The sequence below is a fragment of the Acromyrmex echinatior genome, chromosome 1 (assembly GCF_024713525.1).
Source record: "Acromyrmex echinatior isolate Ae372 chromosome 1, ASM2471352v2, whole genome shotgun sequence".
NCBI classification, from domain to species: domain Eukaryota; kingdom Metazoa; phylum Arthropoda; class Insecta; order Hymenoptera; family Formicidae; genus Acromyrmex; species Acromyrmex echinatior.
This window is the reverse complement of record NC_141852.1, coordinates 11,877,088-11,895,661: the sequence shown is the minus strand read 5'-3', so window position 1 is coordinate 11,895,661 and position 18,574 is coordinate 11,877,088. Positions and strand designations below refer to the sequence as shown.

Here is an 18,574-nt window from a genome sequence, read left to right as displayed (position 1 = left end):
GTCCTGGCCGAAGATCGCTATCCACTATCCGCCGATAGCATTTATGAGCAATGAAAAGCGGACGATGACGGCGGCTCGATGATGGCGCGTGGTATTGTTTTGCTCGCCAAGAACTTGCGCGACCAACAATGGAATGGCCAGCGCGCTTTAATGTCTCCCTCGACAATCCCCGAGCGCTGCCACAGATTCTACCGCAGCCTGAGAAATAGGCTACCTTCCTTTTGTTTAAGAAAGGAACTATTCACTGAGTAGTCACTCGCGAGCCGTGCATAGTTTCCTCTTTTCTTCGGACTCGTCACAATTCAATCTTAAAGGCAGCTCTTCTGCCGCAACATGAATCGATTTCCTAACAATTTCTACACTGATGATAGATTCGCGTCTCTCTTTCATCTCGCGTTTCGTCTCTGCATTTAATTTATTTTGCAGTCCTTGTAATTAACACGTCATAGACACCCTGAGTCTTTTTTGACTCGGGTAAAATTTCTGAAATTTTTTTGACACAAATTTCAATGTTTATTCAACAAAGATTTCAATATTTGAGTTAAATAAATATTTGGCAATGTAACAGAGATATTGAAAAGTAATTATAAATTTTTCTAGATTTTTTTTAAAGCTTAGGATAGGGTAAAAGAAATTTGGACTGAACGAAAAATCCATTGTGCCTACGGAGTAAATAAAAATATGTATGTAAAATTTCTGATTATTTTTAATCAGACTACTGCTTGCATTTTCTCATTGACTTTAATTCAATTGTTTCCTGTTAATTTTGCCAAAAATTTGTGTTTCATACGTTAATTGCACAAGAGACGAATACTCTAAACATTATATAAAATATTAAATATTCAATCAGAATATTCAAAATTCAAGTTTTGATTGTTTCCTTCGCGACCTTAAGAAGAAACTATTCGCAGCCGTGATTCAATCTTATCGAAAAAGGATAATTCCAAAGTGTAATCTAAATCAATCTGATTAGCTATCGCGTGCCAAGGCAACCTTCGCGATGTTCTTCGGCTATTAGAGCATCGTTAAAATCGTCAGTGTGTGTGTCACACGGATGAGAAGTCTCACTTCAATTCTCATCGAGGTGGATATTTAATGTCGTTAATCATTAATATTATTTCCTTGCTATCTCGGTGATACAACTTGACGTGAATGTATGAGAGAATAGAAATATCGATTTTGCTGTCTCTCTAATGCTATTATGTGAGCAGGGTGCGTCATATCCGTATTATATCGTATAGTAATTAACAAGAATATGTTTCATTTTATAATAATTAACAAGAATATGTTTCATTAAAATATATTTATTATTAACCTTTATTCTTCTCGTCATTTTTTGTTCCTCGCTTGTCATTTGCATTTTACGCTTCTATTAAAGGGTTACGTCATAATAAGATATTTTTCAATCGCAATTTCATTTTAGTTTCAATCTTCTACGATTAAAAACGAAATGGCAATAACAATTGGTGAAACTATGCAATTTCTTGGCACGTATCGTAAATGTAGGTAACTCGGTAACACAGCATGTAGTTTTTGTTAAATTTAATCGTGGTATTTATCTATGAATCTCTAAAAGAAGTTTAAGTTTTAAACTTCTTTTAAAGACTGGACATTTCTTTTTATTCGTATTTCTGACAAAATACATTGCAAAATATGTAACCAGATACCAGATAAGGTATCAGGTAACATATAAGCACGAGCAGAGTAACAGATAAGCACGATATGCACATACATGATGAGGCTTATGATAAAGTGGATAAATTCCTTTATATTGCTGCACTACATTTGACACTTTTGGTAGTGGTAGAGCTGGAAGACTCATAATATCCATGTCATAATTTTCCTGATTACACCAAGAAAGAAATTGTAAGAAGAAAACTCCGAATTCAAGAAAGCCAGTAATAATTCTTTGAAGTATATTCCATCCATTAGAGACAGTGAATGAATTATATTTTATCTTCCTTAATAATTCGGTGAGAGCAGATTGCGGATCGGCATACGTTGGTGTAGATAGTAGTTTTAGCAAGAGTGATGAGTATGTTGATTTCTCAGATACGTAAAGTATATAATTATATAACATGAGAGTTTCATGTGTTATAAAAAGAAATGAAAGTCTTTTGAACGACACATTTACTGAAAAACTTTTGCCTTCTCTTCCTTGATAAATTTAACAAAAATACATGCTGTCCCAAGTTACCTACACTGTCACAAGTCACCTACATTTGCGATACTTTACCAGCGTATGTGATGCGTGAAATTTTGCTTGGATACAAATTATCCACGAGGGGGAGTTAAAATTTGTTAATAAAGGACATGCAATAAACAATGCAATAAACGGTAAAGGTATGGTAAAAATACTACGAAAAAAATGTGATTGAAAAAGGTACTCTTGCAAAGATCGCTAATAACAGCTAGATTCAAGATGGCAATTAAACAATATCGAAAATAATATGATTTTAAAATTAAAAATCCAAATTAAATATTCAAGAATTTTCTTGATCTTCACTGACCGAGAAGAGTCATGAACTCCGTGAAAAGTCGCTCGATGTTTGAGCAAACATTTTTCTCCCCAACTGTCGAAGATTCCAGGTCAGCGAGTCAAATTGCCTCGAAAATTCGCTCACCCTTAACATACAAGAAGGACATATAGATACGATGGATGAAATGATTAAAATCCAAAAAGTGACTTTATCTGGGCGGTCTGGACCGACTGATCGAGTTAGACAGATAAAACGATATGATGAACAAAAATATAATCGTCAGCAGTTGAAAGAACGAGACAAAAGAAGTGTATTATACACGTTTATTATATTATATTCCATAAAAAGTAAGGACAACCAAACTTATTTTGTTTTGGTCGAAAATACGAAAATCTAGGTCATTGAATAGAAAGATAAGTGTTCTGAGATCTACTATACGAACAACAACATGGTTATGATTGTCTTTATTCTTAAAAAGTAAATTAATATTGACAGTAAGATTGGAAAGTAAATTAATATTGAATTCTTTAGTTTTTTAAATCAAATTTTTTTATATTGCTACGAATCTTTTTAATATTCAAATTATCTATATGTATATCAGAGCTTTTCAAATTGGGCATCGCGAGCCCTTAAATCCTTTGCCTTTCGCCCACTCGTGCTTGTCCTCCACTAACCTGGGTCCAACGCTTCTCCTCTATTCGTGGCTGTGTACCGGCGCGGTGACATGGCATATCATTTCGTATAACAGTCAGGGTTTCATTGAAAGATAAATACGTACACCGAGAAAGAGACAAAAGCAAAAGAAGCCATATTTATGGCTTATTTTATTTTCGTTTGGGATCTCTATTAATCCTAAGAGTTATATTTGTATACTTGCAAAATATATTCAAAAACAAGATTATGAATCAGTATCATTAAAAGGATGTATCGATATAATTTAGCTCGGATTTTAAGAATACGTAATTATTTATAATAGAAAAATTATAATTACTACACGGAAAATATACATAGGATAGAAAATATACAAGTTAAGACATTAATCTCGTGAAACATAGAACATTTTCTTTGGTCTTCGAAAAGTTCTTTTTATTTGTTGTTATATGCGAAAAGATACATATAAATTTATTTTCATATCTTTATAAGACGATATAAAATACAGAAAAGGCACTTTTAAGAGATGCCATTACGTATGAGTTCCGTATATATTTTAATATATTTTTTATAAAGTTTGATTAACGTATTCGTGCATAACATTTATTCGGAAACATTTATACGGTACGAACTTTCTTCGCTCTGATTGACAAATAAGTCAAGAATTATTAAATTAATTGCAAATTATTTGGCACTAAATAGTAACAGGAACTTTTGCAAATATTATATACAGGCAAAAAATGTCTTTGGTAGAGATTTGCCATCGAGATCAATGAAATGAACATGAAGATAAATTTAATAACGTACACTGGCATATATTAGATAATTATCTCTTTCATATAAATTTAGGTCAGTTTTATATGATTAAATTCAAATATATTGATGGCTTTTTTTACGAAAAATATTATAATTGCAAAACTTCTTAAATTTATTTGTATAATATTTAATTATCTTTCTAAAAATTATAAGAATCCAAAACTATATTCAAGTTTGTCGACATAAAGTTTTCTTCCTTTCTCAAACAATATATTTTTATACTCTTATATTATATTCTTTCTTTAACTACTACTGATAAAAAATAAAACATTTGCATTGCTTCAAAATTTACTTATAATATTTTCCATTACTATCGTCGATATTTTCAAGATTTGGTCAAGGTAAAGTATCTCAGAACAGTCCCTTAACATTAATGATAAGGATACTTTGATGCTATTAATATTTAATAGGCATGCTGAGTACTTCTTTCGTCGAATCAATATAAATCAAAATCAAGTCTGAACGAATTCAAAATAAGTCTTCGATTTTTCTTGGTTTACACCGATTCTTTGTTGCGTCATAAATCTGGCCCTTAATTCTTGAAAAATATCGCATATGAAAATACTAAAGAAATCTATAATATTTTTGTACATTTTCGTATGCGATAGTGTTCAAGAATACGACCCTTGGCATACAGTGCAAACGAGTTTGTAGCCGTGAAGGCGATTTTCTTTTTTAGTGAGTCTGATCAGTGATCCCACCCAAAGCATTCGCACCAAAATTTGTCCATTGTGTGATAAAGGTGAGGGGACACGTTTTCAAGAGAATGCGCTTCGTCCGTGTACGTGACCTGTTCGAACAGGATGTCTTTATGCTCCAACGACTTGGCAAGTGCCAATGCCTGCTGGTAGTGCACGTTGTCATCCCCGGTACCATGTATCAACATGTACTTTTTGCCGCGTATTCCTTCCGATAGTCGTGAAATATCCGTGCGATTGTAACCATCAAGGTTGTCCTCCGGAGTCGGCAGACCCATTAATCGTTCCGTATAGATGGAATCTGTAAATCGGACAACGATCTTTGAGATAATATTGCTGAAGCTCGAGATTTGAATTAAAAATACGTCGAGATTATTCGAAATCATCGTAGAATAAGGCAGGACTATTCTATCAATTTTTACTTTAAAGTAAAATGAAAATTTACGATGACAAATGATATCTATCATCTTTTTGTAGTGACATGAGCACAAGCCTTTAAACATTCGATATGTATGTACTGTTCAGAAACAAACATTATTGTGAGAAATGAACGAAAAAGCCCTGTTCTATCCTAGGATCAAAATTAATGCTGAACAAAATCAAATTTCCAAAAAATCTCTTCTTTTCAATTACCATAATAAATCCAGGAAGTTACGGGTGCGACGGATATACCGCATTTGAAGACAAAGTTGGTATCTTGGGCCATCATCATACCAGTAGTGAAACCACCATAGCTCCAACCCCATATACCAGTCCTGTTCGCGTCGATCCAACTGTACTGCTTCTGCAGAATTCTATGGCAAAGAACATTTTCATTTTCAGAGCGACATTCACTGCAGGGAACGAAGCAATTTTTGATCAGTTTCGCGTTACTCACTCGGTGACAGCGATCGTATCTTCAATTTCTACGGTACCTATCTTCCGGTATATTTCAAAAAGCATGTTGCTGCCTTTAAAGGCCGATCCTCGTCCATCGATCCATGCGTGAACCATGCTTCGGTTGGTCGTTAGATAATGCTCGTATCCATACTTGGCATCATCGACGATCCTGACCGTGTTCGGACCGCCGTAGCTGTAGGTTACAACATGTTTAACAGAAATAAAACCTCGAATCGAAGAATAGCTTTGAATTTTCATCTCCCTCAGCGTTACGCGGTGTTCGATTTTATACATCTCCGAGTTACAAATGGGTAGCATGAATTTCTAAATAAATGGAGCGCTCGATACGTCGCAAATGCTTCTTAAAAAAGAAGAGAAAAGTGAGCGAGGGTTATTAAAGGTAATCGATCGTTTCAAAAGCCTCGGCATGAATCGGCAAACAGACTCGATCCAATTTTAAATGGAGATTGCAATCCTTTTGCGTGCTGATCAATCATAGCGTGCGCCGATTTTAATTGCGGTGTAACCGCTATTAATGATATATACGATAAACATTAATACTCGGTGCTAGCCAGATATTTAAAAATGTATATATATATATATATATATATATATATATATATAATATATATAAAACTAATACATTAATAAAAATAAAGTTAATATTTCTTGAAAAATATGGAATTAGACTTGTGATAAAATAGTAGAAAACTGTGACTTTAATTTTATTTAAATCTATGCACAAAATAAGAAGGTTCTATTAAGCAAAATGTTGCTTTCCTTAAAGCTGTTATTTTATGATGCAATATTAAAATTTTTAAAAAAATTTTTTTTTTAATCTATGCACGATACTGTCATAAAGATATTCGTACGCTGCATTCGTCTTCGAATCAAGCACGATTTAAAATATAATGGGGCCAATACGGAAATATGTACCTCTAATAATAAAATTGATTTGTCTAATATATTTATCGTTAAATTTTATTTATATTTTTGTATAAGTTTCATTTTTTATATTCTTATCCTTGTAATAAAAAAAATCTTGTTGCTAAGCGTAAAAACATAAATTTCCTTTAATGACCTCATGCAAAAAAATTGCTAGTATTTTTACGTCGTCAAATTTGTTACTTATTATATCAAAAGGACTTAAATACTTACACGAATACCATCATAGGGTACAACTTGCTTTCGTCGAAATCTGGCGGCAAGAATAATCTGACTCTACAGTCATAACCGTTCACGGTAACGTTGAAATCTTTTCGTTGCGGTATTAACCGCCGCGACAAAAGTGTCCTCGTCACCTGATTAGTATTCCAGATTAAGACTGTCTGATGATTATTGTCATTAATCGTCACCGTAGTCGGATCGGGCCCGGAACAGGTGAAAGCGTAATACGATCTCCGGCTTGAAAAAGATGCGGTAGCGTAAGTGCATTTGTTTCCTGTAACATTTAAATTCGTGAGAATTTTTCTGTAGAGAGAACTTTTTCATTTTCTTGTTCTACGTAACGAAATATTCATTCCTACCGCTTCAATTCTCTCCAAATTGAATTTGGCAAATTTGAGGTTGCTCTCGCGCACAGTTATTCCCGCTTTCATTTTCGAATATACAATTCGAATATATATATTTAAGTCAATATGGAAATGTTCATAATTCTGCCTACCAACGCGCAACGTAGCGTACGTTGCTAACTTTCCATCGAAGGAAGCAGGCATAAATTTCAACACTTTCTACTTTTCGCCGATCGAAATAAATTTCAGCAAACATCGTATTTTAACGGATATACGGTATATCGGCCGAGCTACAGGCCTCTCATAGACGTTGAGTTTTCTCGCAGGCGCAAATAGTCCAGGGAATTAATCTTCTTTATGCAATAATATACAATATTTCAGTCTTGCCTTTTTTACGTCATGAGACGTCTCGCGCAAGAATTAAGAGCCGAATCTTTTGGAATCTACTCGCGTAGCGGAGGAGATAAGTTCGCGCAAAAATAAGTTTGGGTCCATGCGGGAGAAGAATTCAGAAATTTTTCCTGAATTCGACGCAACTTTCGGCGCGTTGCAGAAATATGCGAGGGAAAATTGCGATGATGTTCTACGGGGGTGAAGTTTCCGTAGAAATTACATCATATCATCGTTTCACGTAGATCTTTCCCGCGAGTCTCCCAACCCCCTCACATATACACGCATACACATACATGTTAAATATTCATGAACGCGACTTGCGGCTTTCATCAGATGAGATTACTCCCGATGGACTTTCCGTTTTAATTGGAACGTGTATCTATCGCCCGAACAAGTTACAAATACTGTCGACGATGAGTCCTGAAATTTCTCCTCTGTCACTTATGGAACCCCGCTTAAGCATCTCCCAAGTTTCTGGTCTTGTTCGACGATCGGACGCGAATCTAAGTAAAACGAATGATCAGACATTAAGGTTTCATACTTCTTGCGTAAAATATTTTCCCCAGAGAGACGCTGTAAATAGAATATTTTGACGACGCTGAGCATTCTCGTGAGTTAGACTCATCACGTTCGCGCATGAACGTGAAGTTTATCTAAATTGATGAAAAATACCAAATGTTACTTCCTCCTTCCTCTCTCTCTCTCTCTCTCTCTCTCTCTCTCTCTCTCTCTCTCTCTCTCTTGCTTGATCGTTCGCTCTATTTTCACTCATATTCGTGATTTCGAGGACTCACCTTCCGGCGTGAGCAACTTGCAGGATATGCAAGTTGGTTTTTGGCTTCCATCCAGAGGTACCGAATACAAATTCCTCTGCGACGGTTCACCCGGCGCCGTGGCGAGATAGTAAACTTTGCCTCTGGGCGAATCGGCTGCTAAGATCGCATGAACTTCGGAGGGACCGGGTGTTAGATCCAATGGCATAATAAACTGACCATCCTTATATTCATACCTAATGACATGAACGAAATGGCATGAATAAAATTACGAAAAGAAGGTAATAAACTTCAAAAAATTTTTGACATTTTGAGATTACGATGTCAAACTCTTTTTTTATTAGGTGTTGGAATTAATTCGTAGCGTTTTTAAATGAAAGAATGTTATTTATTTCACATGAGCATTAAAAAATACATTAATGAAAGTACTTCCCATCACTTGTAAAACGCTACGAATTAATTCCAACACCTAATAATTACGAGATTCCGTCGGAAAAAAACTTAATTTTGCGATTCATTCAGAATTCAAAAGTAAAAACTCTCGGGATATTCTCAGAGAGAATCATAATTTTCTTTGTGAATTTATATTTATTTATTTATGAATAAATATATCTTTATATCTTATTACAACGATAGAGAGAATTCGATTTTAGAACGCTCAGTAAATAACGATATATCTGTCTGTCTATAAATATATCTTTATATTATTTATTTATAAATATATCTTTATTTATACATGAATACACACTTTTATAGCTTTTACTCACCTGTTTATATGTCGGAATCTGCCGGCGCTGGTACCAGAAGGCTCTCGTCGTAAAAGCAATATGTAATCACGAGTTCTTATAGGAAGATTCGGTTGAAGCCAGCCCTCAGTCTCCTCGTCGGACAAAACCAATTTGGCATCACCTTGTATGTCGTACATGGTCATCTGGGATTGGTTCTGTACGCGATTTGTCCATGTCGCAAGTACGTGTGTTTTGTTCCACCAGCTCACGACGTACAGAATGTTGTCACTGCGAATGCGAATGTCACGTTAAACATGATCGTAAAATCGTTCGAAGATAATTACAAAAATATTTGTTGTTAGCAAAAGTAACTTACCTTGTCACTTCCTTAATGGGTGCTTCCAAAGTAACTACTTCTGACGATGAATCAAATAAATCGATCACCGACAGAGATACTACCGGGTTTGGTGTACCTACCTAAAATGATGATATTTTTTTCAATGATATAAATGATATTGTAGATAAGTGCAAGTTATACGATATCGTAAAATTTTAGGGACATCTTTATAATATTATGTATTGGGATAAAAAAAGAAAATAGTGATACTTCTATATTAAAAAAATATATAGGATAATTCTTCGTACATAGTTTCTTTGAAAAAAAATCTATCTTAAAATCAAATACTTAATGATATTTTTTATCATTATTGATAATATTAATTTTATTTAATTATTATTTATTATTTATTTTATTTACGTATCAATAAAAACATCTTTAAAAGAGTTAATATTTTATTCTAAAAATAATAGAAAATAATTAAAGTTTTCGAAAAGTTTGTAAATATTAATTGTTAAATATTATTTAGTTAAAATGTATTTTGACGTATCAATATCGATTATTGTAATTCACGAGAAAAAAATTAACTTAATTTTTAAAATGTTTGAGAAGATATTTTATATGCTTTTAGAATATCTCAAGTGAAATTGAAAAAGAATTTTTCGACTCCGTACATGATCTCAGAGTTGAAGTTTTTTTTGTCAATTTTTCACATCCGACTTTCAAATGGCACCATATGGTGCAAAAGCATCACCGAGGAAAAAGCTTGAAAGGATTTGAAAGCTGAGATTTTGAGCTTTAAAATATTTCTTTGAGAACAATTACTTTATCTTTCGAAAAATATATAAATGTATATCATTATACATAAATGTATATCGCCAATTAAAAAAGATATAAATAAGATATTTAAATATATATGAAATTAATCACTTAAATAATTTCGTATAACAAATCAAACTAACTAAGACTCCTTATAAATCCTCCTTATCAAAAAACTTTGTAGGAAGGATGTAGGAGTCGCATCAGAAGACGTCGCGCAATTAATATATCTATGAAATGTGAAACTTCTTTATTCACTAAAACGCGCTTATATGTTTCGGTTCACTTTTGAACTCTCCTCAGAGACAACACAAATTAACATAAATAAATTAACATAAATAAAAATTATCCTGTCATGGTGAGCTCCTCTACTTTGAAAATTTAGATGCCAGAATTAAACCCCAGAATTAATTAAATAATTTCAATTTGATTAATTCGAAAAGTTAATCGATTATAATAAAGAAAAATTTGCTTGTCGCTTTTGAGAAATGAGGACCTGACATAAAAATATTATAGAAATGATTCGCGGACTTTTTTCACGGGAAATTGCTTCTGCCAGCGCACTTCGACAATTGGATTATCCGCACGTGCCGACACATGCACGCGGAAAATGGATCTATGGTAGAATAAGCTCAAGTTAAACGGAAGAACGACGGTCCTTTCAATTCGTTACGGCAATAGCCGATTCCATCCAGTGGAGATGATTAGCTGTGTTTTCTATGGTGACTTATCAGTATTATCATGTCGGAACAATTCGAAAAATTTTAGTATTTTAACATTGCTGCATTGTTAATGAAATATTACTAATAATTTTCGATACTAATATTGTTAACGAAATATTACTAATTTTCAATAATCAAAGCTAAATAGTTGATAATTTTGTTGCATAAACAGAAAAGAGAAAGACATTTAAAAGATATTATCGATTTTAGAAATGTTTTAAAAAATTCAGAAATATATACTCGGAAATATCAATTTCGTTCTTCAGACAAATTTATATTGAATATGTAAATTTGGAAAAGCTTTTTGAAGTAGAATCTCACCTTGGGATACTTTATCTTCACTTCCGTAGGATATTGGTCTTCGAGAGAACCAGCAGTGCCGTAATGAAAATATGCCATGTCCTTTACTAAGGTATCATTGAAGGTTGCAAAGGCCAAATGTTGGCCATTCGGTGAAAACCACATCGCAGTCGCAGATCCAAATACTTCTTCTGTAATCAATATTTACGACTATGCTTGTCATTTGTAATTATCCATCACATATACTTTGTAATGCACAAATTTTTCTTCAAAATGAATATTTCTTTTTTATATTATACATATATTTTTTATGTAAAATATAAAATGTAATGTAAAATATTTGATAATATATATTCATGTATTATAAAATATTTTTAAATATATATTAAAATATCGTATATAAAATATGAGATATAAAAATATAAAATATAAAATATGAAATATAAAAATACAATATAAACTATATAATAAAAAATATTTTGTGTAAATAATATTTATTTACATTTATAAAAAGATAGATTTACCTTCGTATACCCAATCCGGAATTCCATTGAAAACTATGTTGGCTTCGCCGCTTGTTGTCAATCTTCGTACTACATTCTGGCTACGATTGAAAGTCATATGATAAATATCGTTATCAAGAACATAAACCAAGTCACTGCCGATGGGCGACCATAACGCCAGCGAGATAAAAGTTTCATTCGCGATCTCTTCAAATGTACTGTAAATGTTTTGGAAAAATTTTATTAAAAGTATTTTCTTATAATAGAAAGTTCGTTTATAAATATATTTATATAAATATAGATATACGAATTTTTTATGTTAGTTATGACTGAGATAACGACTCAGCTGAAAATAATGAAACACAAACGAAAACAATCTACTGGATAGATTCAATGAAATTGTAAAAAAAGGAAATATTATATTATTTGAGCACTTGTATGTATAATAAATGAAATGTTTATTAAAATAAACAAACGAAATTTCTAAGAAAAACAGATGAAAAGTTTTCTGAAACTAATAGGAAATAGTTGTAATTAAATAACTTTATTTTGCGCGCGTCTTTGAAACCTATCACAAAGTGATGACCCAATTACATTAACATTTATTGTCTCATTTGGAAATCTAAACATTAGAAATTCGCTGTGTAGGCCACGCGTAGTTTCGCAATCAAGTTTATCAAGGAATAGTTAAGATTATCAACGGCAATATATGCAAGCTATAAAATATAAACGAATACACTTACTCGTTCTGGATGTCATATACCACATAATTTTTGATGGTCGAGTGTCTGAACACCTGCGCAACTCCAATTATTTTAGTTCTCATTATATTTCAACAAGCGAAAGGATATTAAACAATTAATCACTTACACGTCTACTATTGTAACTAAAGAGAATATACTGCTTGTCGGCCGAAATAGTTGCCGTATTGAATTTGTATGGTACCTAAAACAATTTTAACATTGAGTTTTAAGAAAAATGTTTGTTATTTAATTTAAACGTCTTGTAGGAATTTATATTGAAAAAAAATTTATTTATTAAAATAAATAATTATCTTAGAACAAATTGTTTTGAACAATTCATTTAAAGTATTGACAAACTGAAATATTTAATTATAGATGACATTGATGACTCGTAAAGAATATTTTATTTAACTTCCGTTGCAATCACGGATGTTTATAAATTCATAATATCACTCTGATAACCAAATATCAAATTGAAATCTCAGAGATTAAATTGTATAGTAAATCATAAAATATCCTTACTGATAAATTTGTTCCATTAAAAATCTGTTTAGTTTCTTTTGTTTTTACATTGATAATAGCAATGTCGCCTGTTATGCTCTCAACCATAAATTCGTTGTCAGAAATCCACGAGCCATTGAAGCCGGACATGTAATAGGTATAAAGGTATATCTCTTCCAAGAAGAACGGTTTCCTGAGTTCAATCTCATCCTTGTTATGAATATCGGTGTCGTTGTTATTTGAAACTATATAAATAGATTCAACATTTAAAATACAAACACGTAAGATTTATCGAATTCGTTCCCCGATATCTACATTTCCATAAGTTACGATCAAACTGCATATTTGCTGAGCATTAATTACGCTAATAATTACGCGAGGTATTAAATCAATTGACCTACCTGTTCGTGACTGACCGATGACGATTACGAAGGCAAATAGTATTAGAAGTTGAAGAGGCTGAAAGAATTCGGATTGCCAGGATATGCCATGAAATTCGTGTCGGATTTTTCGTTCCTCTATTACGATTATATATACATGAATTCAATGAATGAACAGAACGTAATTAAAAAAATCAACTGGATATTATCGTTCAAACTTTCAATTGTACTGATATCTGAATGGGCGAATTCTGAACTTAGATCTGCGGTAACCGCGAAAAGCTTTGCTGCATTTTACGAATCGTTAACATTTTTTTCATTCAATTATTACATTATTTTTACAAGGAAAAAAGATAATTTTTCTATCCCTTCGCTCTTTAAAATTGAAACATCGGTCATGGATAAAAAACGAAGAGTGATTCATCATTGAATTTGTTAATCGATGAACGGAAGTCAACCTCCTAATCCAATTCTCTCTGACGCTAGTAAGAAGCCGTCGATTTCTATTTAATTGAAAATTAGCATTCATCTATTTGTTCTATCAATTATAGTCTTACTTTAATATGAATTAAAAAAGAAGTTAAGATTAATCGAGATTGGAGTCAGTCAATATTGACGCAACAGATCCGCAGTGAATCGAAATTGGTGACAATCCCGATATCGGAAGAATTGAACCTAAAAATAACTTACTGCTACAAGTTTAATACTTCGAACGCATCACCGTGTATATTCTACGACGAAGAAAAGGGACGCGAGAGGGCTTAGGTGGAAGGCGATAAATCGAGACAGTTCGGACCCTCGAAACTTTTCCATCGATAGCGCGCATCTGACGAAAAGTGCTCTCACGGACTTATCGATCCGATGTGTCAGGACATTGTGCCTGTCCCATGAGTGAAATCGAAACAGAAGTAAGTCAGATAAAAGCTCTTCTACAGTAATGGTAGATCGCGAGTTTCACGATAGGTCGATACTTATTTTCGCGACCGCTTCTCTTAAAGGCATCGCGGAAGGAGAAAAAGAATGGATTGGGGAACAAGTGGTGCAAAAAGTAGGGTATTGGAAACATATCTCTCTTTCCTTTTCACTTTTCAGAAATATTCGCTTTGTAGTGATATAAGAATTTAAAAATATTATTACTTAAAATCAGATAAACAATTCTTCTCTTTATGATTTGATCGAAGAAGCCCGAGGGGATTATCAACGTGAATTAACAACAGATTTAAGGGATGAAATCGATTTCTCGAATTCGCGAATGTCGCAAAATGAATGGAAGAGGAAAAGGGAAGGGAGCGGCGGATTCATCATGATGCCGGATAACGTACCGTGTGTCTCGCCATGATGATCATCGATCGATCTACGAGTCGCGGACTCCGGACGGTGATGATCGAGGAAACCGCTGCTGACGCGGCCGCCGATCTCGCGAGTGCGCTCGACGGAGACTAATATATCGTGCTTCTTGGCGTATTCGCGGCAGCAGCGGCACGTGCTCCCACCTCTTTCGACAAATCAGGGACATACCCACGCGTGGGCAAGTATCTTCCGTTTGTGTTTCTACCTTGGACTTAATTGTGCCCTAATATTTGCTGATACTGATAAGGTGATCTTCTTCTTGCATAAAGTCAGATTTGTGTGAAAAAATAACTTTTTTTCTATCTCCCAAGTCCGAGAAAATCCGTAGATGTCATTGAATAAGCATTGTCATCTTTTAAAGTTGTAATTTTGCGCCAAAGAAAGAAGTTGATAGAAAAATGTGTGAAAGTATAGAAAAAAATTGCGGAAAATAAATTTGATTAAGAAAGAGAAAATCTATTATTAGTGAAAGCATCTTAATGCTTGAATGCTTTCAATATATTTTTTATTTTTTTTTTTTTTTACATTTTCAAACATTGTTTTTTCAGTCTTTTTCTTTAATACAAAATTGCAACTTTAAGACATTTTATATACATTTTGAGAGATATAGAGGAAGGTCGCTGATATCATCATACTACTTTGTGTTTGTATTGTATTTTTTAAACAAAAGATAAAAATAAAACTGTAGTAACATAAAAACGGACTAGAATATCTTTTATCGAATGATATGGTAGATTTTATATATGATATTGTTTATCATTTTACGAATTAACTTTTTCGTAAAATAAGAAAAAATGAGCGTTTAATAAAATGGGCCACAAAACTGATACAGTAGACAGTAATATTATATATTTCTATTTTTTTTTACAGGAGTTATTTATAAATATCTACAAGTGAATGTACATGAGAATTTCCAGAATCTTTTCGCTTCGATGTAAAATGTTTTTTAAGAATTTTAAGCACGACCGTATATGTGAATACATCAAATACGATAAAGAAAGCCAAGTCGGTCAAATTTGGATGTTACAAATAATAACATTATATATTCTTTTATTCAATCAATCAATTTATATAGATATAATTGCGAGCCGACTTTCGATTTCGACACAATCATTCTGAAACGCTAATAATCTCCTCTAAATTAAATTAGAAAGAAAGTAAGAAATTTATTGCGAAAAATATTGCCTCAACGATAAATAATCTTATCGGAGCTAAAAATAATTCGATATTTACAAAAAAATTCAAAAAACTATCGCGTTATGATAAAACTATTTGTCGTACTATGAGAAAAACTATAAATATAGATTTAGGAAGTTACAAATATGTAAAATGATGTAAATAATATTATATATTCACTATTATTTAAACTATACAATTTGCAAAAGAAAATCGTAAGAATTTTATTTTTGCATTTGTGGAAAATCGTTTTTATCTAATTTTATACAGAAACATATATACGAAGATTAAGGATTTTTATTTCTTTAATCATCTAACTAGATCATGTTTTTATCAGTAGGATTGATAAAGTACAATGTTTATAAAAAATAAGATAATGTCTCTAAAGAACTGTCAGTATCAGCGACTTTCGTCTATACTTAAACATAATCATGGATATTTTTATAGAAAAAAAGGTGACATTATCAATTATCGTATATGTTTATTGTATATTTTGTTATAATTATTATCATTAATAATTATTTTAATTTTTTAATTTAAATAATTACGATAATTATTCATATCTATGTCTATGTTTGACGTTTCTGAATCTCACTGTATAGAGAAAAGATACGAATGATATCAGCGTTTTTGATAAGTTTCGCGCGTATGTATACGCAATAAACAATATTTTTTAATGCACGATTACGTGCCTTTCTTCCTGAAACATCATAAATTAACGGGCTTATTACAAGTTATCGAGAAACTTTATAATCACACACCGTAAAATTGCAGTGACAGGAATTCAAAGGCAATGCGGACGACAATGCGACGTACTGCACTAAATCTCAGCTGACTATTATTATTATCAAGGCCGCTGTTATTTGACTACACGCGCAATAAGAGACGATTATCCACATGTCTCGTATGATAAGAAACTAATACACACGCTTGGTTAAATTTGGTTACAGTACCGAATATGTTTTTAAATAGATTAGGAAGTTGATCAATTTTATTAATCGAGATTGTTTGTTTATCAAGCGGAAAGAAATTAAATTAATTAAATCGGTAATAAACTCATCCGGTAGATTATTATTCGAATAATTATGAGTTGATCAATTAAATAAAATATCTTCAAAAGTGAAAGAAATTTACTGTCTTTTCTTAATTTAATAAATGAAGATGAAAAATGATAGGGGAGAACGTTTGTTGCGACGGCAGATGCATCTTTCGTTATAAGTGCTTGCTGTCTAAAACTACTGTCAGCCATAAAGACAAAAAGTTGATAACAATTTCTTTCTGTCATGAAACATGTCGTTCCGAAATATTGCATTGTGCCAGGCGTGCACCGTTTTCAATATTGTGACGATCGAAATGCACAAAGTACCAATGTCTGAGCGCGCACACTTGGTTCCTTTTAACCTTTTTACGTAAAACCTTCTACAATAAAGACGTCGAACTGTCGCACATTTTTCGCTTGTTGCAAAAAAAGACGACGATCACTATCGAAAAAGGAATTCGTGACTTTTCAACCGTAGGCAATAACACCATCCGAAATAAAAATCAAAGAACTATAAATTCTCCGATGTCTCTTCCATTCTTGATTTTATCAATTGTTTCAAGAGATTTGTTCTCGCAGGATAGCTGAAGAAATCTCACATTACATCGTGCCTTTATCTTTCATAATGATTGCACTCCGACGTTCGTAGTAACAAAATTCTTTTCTTTTTTTTTTCACAAACATTTTCTGCACTGTTAAATCAACACGCGAATCTTTTGCACAATGCGTTTCGCAGAGAATACGATTGTCACGATCGTAATTCATGTAGGGGAATCTCAAGCAGTGGTTATAGAGAAAAAAATTATCCGTCCTTTCTCGCGTAGCTTTGTACCGTTGCATAGTGAGTGACACACTTTTGCGAGAGGAAGAATTGCCATCATCATCGCCACTGCACGCGGCCACGTCCGACTTTGTCGCACGTCATTTCGCACATGGATCATCATCGAATCCCTGGCTCACAGCAATCAGTCAATCTGATCGTAAGGTCGTCTGCGCTGTCGCATCGTTCTGACGATTAGACGGAGAGAAACGCTCGAAAAATCGCAATGCAGTGAAGATACATGAGGCGGAGTGGCGGATGAATGAGAATGAATATCAGGATTTATGTAGTCTTGGAAAACACAAAATACGTCTTTAAGTTCGAAGATTTTTCTACGCGAAAGGAATTTTTTTTTTGCTGAAGTATCTGAAAATTTAGATACAGATCTGAAAATAATTTTGTTGGACTATCAAAATCTAATTATGTTCAATGAAAAAAATACTAAATTTTAGTAATTATTTTTATTTAGTTTGAGTGAGTTCTAAATAAATATTTACTAAATATAAACATATATTTATTTGATGCAAAAATCATTAATTTGATTTAACTATTATTTTTTCATTGAGTGAATATTTACTGTAAATAAATGTTTACTTGGCATTATTCAAAGAAATATTTAATAAATTCTTTTAGTGTAAATTCTTCAAACTTAAACATGATGATCAATACTGCAGAAAGTTTTAATGCTAGTAACTTGAGCGTCCTACCTTATTTTGAAGGTTCAATAAAATTATTCAGATCTGTATCTAACTAAATTTTTAGATATTTTAGCAAAATCATTCTTTGCATATATTAAACCTATTTACTTTCTCTATTCGCGTTCTTTTTTTTTCTACATTTATGTGGAAAACAAAAGAAAAAAACATCTGACAATTTTAATCATTGACATTATCTTTATTGATGATTGCAGAAGCTTGGATCTTTTTCATCAAAGTCTTTCTATGATCTATTATTA

General features: G+C 32.6%; 1 protein-coding gene and 1 pseudogene across 8 annotated transcripts in view; both read right to left on the bottom strand.

Annotated features, from left to right (window-relative positions):
- Positions 1–1,587: 1,587 nt before the first annotated feature.
- Positions 1,588–3,211, bottom strand: LOC105146971 (uncharacterized; annotated as a pseudogene).
- Positions 3,212–3,539: 328 nt separating this feature from the next.
- Positions 3,540–18,574, bottom strand: part of LOC105146799 (venom dipeptidyl peptidase 4) — a 26,413-nt gene continuing 11,378 nt past the window's right edge. Inside the window, exons 1-15 of one of the 8 annotated variants that reach the window (XM_011057315.2) lie at positions 17,632–18,135; positions 14,557–14,839; positions 13,256–13,313; positions 12,876–13,099; positions 12,481–12,555; positions 12,354–12,406; positions 11,632–11,828; positions 11,129–11,298; positions 9,306–9,406; positions 8,969–9,217; positions 8,223–8,437; positions 6,683–6,965; positions 5,523–5,717; positions 5,279–5,439; positions 3,540–4,946 (exon numbers count right to left, since the gene is read on the bottom strand). In XM_011057315.2, the coding sequence (XP_011055617.1) occupies positions 4,636–4,946; positions 5,279–5,439; positions 5,523–5,717; positions 6,683–6,965; positions 8,223–8,437; positions 8,969–9,217; positions 9,306–9,406; positions 11,129–11,298; positions 11,632–11,828; positions 12,354–12,406; positions 12,481–12,555; positions 12,876–13,099; positions 13,256–13,313; positions 14,557–14,580 (2,316 nt within the window). In that variant the 5' untranslated portion in view covers positions 14,581–14,839; positions 17,632–18,135 and the 3' untranslated portion in view covers positions 3,540–4,635. Of the gene's footprint in view, positions 4,947–5,278; positions 5,440–5,522; positions 5,718–6,682; positions 6,966–8,222; positions 8,438–8,968; positions 9,218–9,305; positions 9,407–11,128; positions 11,299–11,631; positions 11,829–12,353; positions 12,407–12,480; positions 12,556–12,875; positions 13,100–13,255; positions 13,373–14,556; positions 14,840–16,894; positions 17,180–17,398; positions 18,145–18,574 lie in introns of those variants that run through there. The other 7 variants (XM_087409209.1, XM_087409214.1, XM_087409223.1 and 4 more) reach the window with 7 other exon arrangements.